At 33.9% G+C, this 8037-nt stretch overlaps 1 protein-coding gene across 1 annotated transcript; it reads left to right on the forward strand.

Annotated features, from left to right (window-relative positions):
• The first annotated feature begins 1282 nt into the window (after positions 1 to 1282).
• Positions 1283 to 6660, forward strand: LOC132068756 (cysteine proteinase 3-like). The gene is made up of 8 exons (XM_059462449.1): positions 1283 to 1545; positions 2387 to 2508; positions 3686 to 3801; positions 4437 to 4510; positions 4698 to 4968; positions 5286 to 5417; positions 5978 to 6113; positions 6420 to 6660. The coding sequence occupies exons 1-8, from the start codon at positions 1367 to 1369 to the stop codon at positions 6455 to 6457; spliced, it is 1068 nt and encodes a 355-aa protein (XP_059318432.1). The 5' UTR covers positions 1283 to 1366; the 3' UTR covers positions 6458 to 6660.
• Positions 6661 to 8037: the final 1377 nt, after the last annotated feature.

An 8037-nucleotide genomic window follows, 5' to 3' on the forward strand; every position in this document is an offset into this window, starting at 1 on the left:
GGAAGTTCCATCTACAGGCAGAAGGATAATCAACATGGAAAAAGTTCAAAATCCAAACATTTGAATAAGATCAAAGAATCAGTTTTGAATCATAGGGAGGGAATAAACTTAATATAGTGCAGCCTTCAGTGTGTGGTATTAACTTATGTTCAATCTACTGAAGGATGTACTATATCTAGTTGGTAGTTTGTAATATTGGAATGATCTGGAGTTTAAAGGCTGGATGAGTTCTAATACAATGGCTACAAGAAGTGCTTTCCAGTGCATGTAAACTGGACAAGGTGCAATCAGCTTGAAGGATCAGTTTGCAGGAACAACAGTCTATGCAGACCTGTGATGATCTGAGAGCTTGGTTCTATATGGTGAAGCTGTGCAAGTCCTATAAAACCACTACTGGAAGAGGCTTATCATAGCCAAAAGCCTGAAGTTTTACTTCATGAGTTCTTGATTCATTCCATCTGCGAGACTAGTAGATGTGAAAAATGGATGCAAGACAAGGCCTTGGAGCTACTTAGTTTCTTCTTGTGGTGTTATTAGGATTAGCATAGTTTTAGCATTTCTATATTCTTAGATTTTTCTTCTTTTCCTTTTCTTTACTTGTACAGTTTGATTTTATTAATAAATTACCACCTTTGATGGTGGCTTTAATTTTTTTTTTCTTAAAAAAGACATCCACGTTTAGAGGTAGATTCACTATTACACATGGGTTGACAAGTGAGGGCAGCTCAAGTGGTTGAGCACCTCCAGTATCAATCGATAGGTTGAAGGTTTGAATCACGTTCGATGGTAAGTGCGAATATTATTGATCCTCCTTATGGGTGGGTCGGAGAAATTCAACAATTTTTTATTTAAGTTCTTTGCATGTGCTAGAAATTTGCTCCTTTCGTCCAGAAAATTTATGTAGTTTCTTGTGCCACATAATTTAAGAAATAAAGGAAAACATTTTTTGAAATGTATTAATCAAAATAAAAGTGCTTAGATATTTGCGTTACTATAAATCATCTCATAAAATTAAATTGTTTCTAAATATAGAAATATATCAATCTTTTGAGGCAAACTAATAAGTAAAGTAAGACAATTTTTTTGGAGAAAGTAATTTTTTTGGAGAAAGTACTATTTAAATATTTATAAATATTAAACTGTGAATTTAAGCATTATTAAATAGTAATTCGAGATAATCCGACTCGGTCTACACTCATTTTTTCTAAATAAATAAATAAATAAATAAAAAACAGACCTGCATTATTAATTTTTTCATCAAGAAAGCATCTAGTCAGACAGCATCATTAATTAACTAGTAGCAAATAAAAAAGTACATTTCGTTATCTTAAGCTCCCGCTCTCCCCAAGGAAGAACAAGAAGAATAATGAGTCGTGTGTTCGTCGTCATCACTGCTCTCATCGCCTGCTTTGGCGGAGCGTTGACTTTCAACGGCGATGATAACCCAATCAGGCAAGTAGTTTCCAACGAGTTGGAGAGTCGAATTATTCTCCAAGTAATTGGCCAAACTCCCCATGCTCTCTCCTTCCTTCGCTTTGCCCGCAGGTCAGTTCGATTCTTTTAATTTCCTCTTTTTGAATACTCCATCCGTTCACTTTTATTTGTTCACTTTTGCCTTTGCACACCCATTAAGATTTAATAAATGAAGTATGTATTTTACAATAATATCCATATTAATTGGTTTATAGTCTCATTGAACTTGGAGAATGATTTGGAAATAAGTAATTAATATTAAGGGTAAAATAAAAAATAAAAGTTTGTCTTTTTTTTATATGCTAAAGTTGATAAGTAAGAGTGAAAATTTATTTTTAGTATAGTGGACAAGTAAAAGTGAACAGAGGGAGTAAATAAGTTTAAGTTTTAAGTTAATGGTGAAACATAACTGAACTATCATTATTTCGCGAGTTTCAACCCCAGCTATGGTTGTTCTCTTTTTCTATCTGAACTATCACTATATATGTATTAAAATACACCTCGAAGCTAATTAGGTCAACTATCAGTTTGTTTCTTTTTCCTACGGGGACAGAGCTAGGTGGGGTGAGGCATTCATCCGAACCCCTTTCGGCAAAAAATTATATTTTTATACAAAATTAAAATTATTTTTTATGTATATATAATAGATATTGAAACCTTTGGCTTCTTTGTATATTTACTTCTTCTAATTTTTGAACACCTTAATAAAAATCCTGGCTCCGCCAATGATCACCATGTACTCAAATAGGTTTTGTTTTAATACATAGATGGTGATAGTTAAGGTAGGAAAATGAACAATTAATGTTGAGAAATACTTGAAGATGGTTTTTACCATTATCTCTAAAGTTTGTTTCCATTTTGAGTTACGGCTTCATTTTTTTTCTTTTTCTTTTGGGGATGTTAACTTTATAAGGTATGGAAAGAGATACGAGTCAGTTGAGGAGATCAAGCAGAGGTTCGAGATATTCTTCGACAATTTGAAGACGATTAGGTCTCATAACAAGAAACGACTTTCATACAAACTTGGTGTTAATGGTAATTGCCTTAATGTATGTATGTTTTTCTATTTTTTTAAAGCATAGCTATAGGCTGGTTTTTCTTATTCAATTTTTTTACAGTTTATGAAATGAGCTGAATAGATAACTTGTATAATCTTAACTTGATTTGAGATTGAGATGTAGTTGATTATTACTCCTAGGGCTTATTTATATAACGTGTGAGCTAATTATGTCTGTCTACTTGTTTGTTGAATTTGGAAAGTATATGGCATAGCTAACAGTTTGAGATTGGGCCTTTGAGATTTGATGGTTATTCTTTTTCTATGTGTATGACATATTAGATTTAGACTTGTTAATATACTCAAATTAATAAAGCAACAATTTTCTGTGATTATAATTCCATGTTGTGTGTATATAGAAAAGGCGACTAGGTTGGGATTGTTGGTGTGGTGGTGGTTCTTATTTTGAAGCAAATTACTTGGCTGGGTCATGTTTTTGAAGAGTAAGGAGTAGGAAAGAATATGAGTTTCCCCTGAATCTTGCCATATGGTTGTTGATTGAAAATCCTTAATTTATGAGATTCATTATATCCTTCAAATGTTTAAAGCTTCTATGTCTTTTCTTTCGTTGACTCAAGGAAAAAAAGGTAGAGGTAAGGTCTGCGTACATCCTACCCTCCCCAGACCCCACTTGTGGGATTACACTGGGTATGATGTTGTTGTTGTTGTTGTTGACTCAAGGAAAGAAAAGACATGGAAGTTGAAACATAATAATTGAGGATAGGTTATCACACTTTTTTGGCTTAGTTTTATAGGAGAATGGGTAGGTAAAAGTAGTTGTGTATTTATTCTTGATTACCTATCCATTCTTCTATAAAACTAAGTCAAAAAAGTGCGGAGGATCTTGCGAAACAGGAAGTTGAAACAAAATAACAAACAACAACAACATACCCAGTGTAGTCCCACAAATGGGGTATATAACTGCCCCAAATGAAGAAGTCTCTGCTTATTTTAAAGTGGCAGATTCAAGAAAACTAAATTTCTTTTAGGTGAGTGAAGAAAGGGAAAGTAAAGGTGAAAATGAAGGACGACGAAAAAGAGAAGAGCAAACAAAAATAAAGCATAAGAAGGCACCACCATTTTGTGCTTGCTTTATTTTACTCTTGATAATGAATGTGCCTGCCCCTATTTGACAATGAGTATGTTTCTTGACAGAGTTTACTGACCTAACATGGGATGAGTTTAGGAGACAAAGGCTAGGAGCTCCTCAAAACTGTTCTGCTACCACAAAGAGCAATCTTAAGCTCACTAATGTCGTCCTACCAGAGACGGTATTTGCAATCACAACTCCATTATATATTTATATCTAATTCCGCAGCTGTTAATTATGCTTCGTAAATGATCTTTACCGTTAGCACCAAAGTTATCCATTCACTCCAAAAAAAAAAAAAAAAAAAAAAAAAAAAAAAAGTTATCCATTCACTCCAACTGGAAATCCTGTAATCGCAATCTAGATTTTGGTGCTTTCGGCGCGCCCCTATCTTGTATGATCTCCTAAAAGGAAATTTTGCAAATGCCTGGCCATGTCCATTTTGCGACCTAATATTGGTGCCATTACTCTCATGATGGTGAACTGCCTTGAGATGACAAAAACATAAATAGCTATTGCACCTAGAAGCAAAGATCTAGCATTTTAAGTCAAGAGGTCACTATTATGTGACATACATTTGGTATGAATGTGTATTTTTAAGAATGTTCCCACACACGCTCTCTCATGCATACATATATATATACATATTTGTATATTTTCCTTTTTTCAAGATGAAAGTAGTCGGTACAGGAGTGGCTGCTTTTGAAGCTATTATTCCGTTGCTGCCTAAAAGAGCATGTACTCAGTTAAGTTGAGGTATTGATTGGTTACAAGAAGTTTTCATTCCTAATTTGGATCTCCAATTTTGTCTTTTAGAAAGACTGGAGGGAAGCAGGAATAATAAGCCCAGTGAAGAAGCAGGGCAAGTGCGGATCTTGCTGGACATTCAGGTTAGGAGCAGTGAGGATCATAGTCACTTATGTTCTTAATTTTTTCCATTTTGAAATTCATTCTATCAATTAATTGTTAATCAGATTACTCCAAAATTAGTTGGTCTCAACAATATGACTACTCTTACATCCATTCCATTTTATTTGGGTTTCTGAAGTTGAAAAATGAGACATGTTGTTTGGGCAGCACTACTGGTGCTCTGGAGGCAGCATATGCACAGGCATTTGGGAAGAACATCTCACTGTCTGAGCAGCAACTCGTAGACTGTGCTGGAGCTTTTAATAACTTTGGGTGCCACGGCGGGCTTCCATCACAGGCTTTTGAGTACATTAAATACACCGGTGGTCTTGATACTGAGGAAGAATATCCTTACACTGGAAAGGGTGGTGATGGTGTATGCAAATTCTCGTCAAAAAATGTTGCTGTCCAAGTCCTTGATTCTGTCAATATTACCAAGGTACGGATATCTCTTTACTCTTGGATCAACGTTTACTTGCTTACATAGGTGCTAAGAATTTCTTATATTCATAAAGGAAGATTCCCCTAGCTATTGGACGGGAAAAATCTATCATTCTAGTAATTTCAATGCCTAAGGATTTCAGTTGAGTGGATCTGATACAATGCATAATTTTGAGTTCCCCGCTCGGTCCTTGTTGAGTTTCTCACTTCATGCAAACCACTGTTGAGTTATCTAGTTTAGTTTAAGTTGATGTTTTGGAAATGGTCAATGGGCATTGGTTGGAATAACTTACACTTAAACATTATTAATTACAGGATGCTGAAGATGAACTAAAATACGCAGTTGCATTTATTAGACCGGTTAGTGTAGCTTATCAGGTGGTAAAAGGTTTCAAAGAGTACAAGAGTGGAATTTACAGCAGCACTGTGTGTGGCAACACTCCCCAAGTAAGTTTTTAGTTCCGATGATATTGACATTTTGCCCTTTTAATCTGCTATTCTTATTTCTCTAGGTTATATAGGTATTTCTTTTTCTTGCTACAGTAAATGCGGACTGCAGAGTACTGTTTCAACTTTTGGAAGTGAAAAACAACCGTTTGAAATCGACATTACATATGACAAATAAATGCATTTGGCAAATCGGCCAAAATTAATTATGAGCGCTAGCCACAATATTATATGTATATTTATACTAAATAGTATATTATATGTATATTTTAATGTACAAAAATATACATCTACCGGCTCTTATGTTTTAGAGCGGTCCAAAAATGTAATTAAATGTATACTGGGTGTCTGTGTTTATTATTTTAACTATTCAGCGTTAGAATATAGGAAAGATTTAGAGAAGCTCTAGATTTAGAAAATCCTAATCAACTTAAGATACAAATTATAGTACCGGAACAAAATGGGAATGATGGAACACATTGTCTAGATAGGATTCATAACCCTACCCCAAATATGTGAGACACTGGTTAGATTACTCACGTTCTGTGTTGCATTGGCAGGATGTGAACCATGCTGTTCTTGCAGTGGGATATGGTGTTGAAAATGGTACTCCATATTGGCTGATCAAGAATTCATGGGGAGCAGATTGGGGTGACAATGGATACTTCAAAATGGATATGGGAAAGAACATGTGTGGTAAGTTTCTCCAATATCATAAAATCTCTTTTTCCCCTTTCTGCATTGAAGATGCACACTGCACTCGAATTGAGAAAGCTGATTCTATTATTCTATTATTACCATTAAAAGATAAAACTGATGGAGAATAGTTATCAATTCGGGTCGTTAGAAGATAGTTCAATTGTTAAGAGGCCATGAAATCTTAACTTTAGTGCTATTAGACCGTGTTCAAGTTCATCTAGATCGATACAATTACAAAAGAAAAAGCTAGTGAGTTAGTATTTTGATGAGGTTAATAAACCGATGCTAATGATATACTTGTAGGTATTGCAACTTGCGCATCATACCCTATTGTTGCTTGAGTTCCCTCAATCTGATCATGTTCATGTTGGCTATGTCACAAGTATCCTCTCTCCAGGGTCAGATTTATGTTCAAAGACAGATGAAGGGTTCTTTATACTGAATTGACAATGATTCTTGTCCATGAAAGTTCTCTCTGTAAATATTAAGTGGAGATTACTGCATTGTCAAAGTTATCAATGAACTGATTTGCTTGGCAAAATAACTTTTATTCCTTTTCTAAAGTTTTTCTCATCCTTGCTTCAATTGATGAAGGCAATGCAAATTTCTTCGTGAAAATAGCACGTAAACCCCTAAAATTTAAAAGTAGTGTTAGATACTCACTTTCTAAGTTTTTCAAGTGGTAGGTTAAGTTTTTCCTTTCTTTGTTTTCAAATTACAAATTAAAAGGAAAATTACAGCCCAATATCTTTGAGTGATCTAGTTTATAAAATATGTAAAGCATGTATAGGTTGTACATACTTATACTAAAATATGCATATACTTTACACACACACATTGAGTTTATATGTTGTGTATATGTAAGCCATTTTGGTAAACTAGGTGCCTGAATTGTACTTATCCGTAACTTTCCCTATTTAAAATTAACTCATCTTTTGAATACTTGTATAAGAGAGATAAGGAGATGTTAAGTATAGCTCTGGAAAGGCTTCTTACATTTGAAATCATATAATAAGGGAAAGGGGTCAAACATTAACGATTTGAAATAGGTCAATTGTACCCTATATTTTATTTTTTGCTCATTTGAAATCATATAATAAGGGAAAGGGGTCAAACATTAACGATTTGAAATAGGTCAATTGTACCCTATATTTTATTTTTTGCTCATAAATGCTCTCTAATTGGGCAAACAACTCAAAAATACCCTTCCTACTAATAGTTATTCCAAGATAAGGGAAAATGAGCTAATTTTACCTTGAACTATTTGAAATGGGGCAATTTTTTCATCAATTTAATGTTCGGAATAAGTGTTGTTCATTGGTATGATTTGGAGCGAAAATTTATATGGAAGATTATGAGATTACTTTGATTACTTTGAAGGCTAATTTTTATACTATGCCAATTTTATGCAATGTAAAGCTTAATTACGAATATTAATTTTTCAAGTGAACGTTTCAACAGTTTTCTTTTATGATTATTATGCCCTCGATTGAAATCTGGGATAACTTAAAGTTATCAGAAGTAATATAATCATGCAAAGGTATAATTTTATCATCTCACTAATGCCTGCGCTTCGCGCGGTGCATTAGGTCACAACTGTTAATAAGGTTTTTAAATTTCTATGTCTTATCCCGTAAAGATTTGCTTGTTGCTATTTCAATATTTCCGTCACGGAAAATAACTATTATCATGAGCATATCTCTTCTCGAAATTATTTCAGCAAATGTATAAATGTTGCTGCAAAAGATGTAAGTCCATTTTGGATTTACTTTGATGTTTTCGAATTCTCCGATTTGAGAAATATTGAACCATTTCAAATTTATTTTTACTCAGCCTTTTCAAGAACATAAAAATATATATAGTGGGTATCCCAATTTCTTGCTCGTGTAAGGGATCAGACAGTGGTTATTTCTATATTTTA

The sequence above is a fragment of the Lycium ferocissimum genome, chromosome 8, assembly GCF_029784015.1.
Source record: "Lycium ferocissimum isolate CSIRO_LF1 chromosome 8, AGI_CSIRO_Lferr_CH_V1, whole genome shotgun sequence".
Taxonomy (NCBI): Eukaryota; Viridiplantae; Streptophyta; class Magnoliopsida; order Solanales; family Solanaceae; genus Lycium; species Lycium ferocissimum.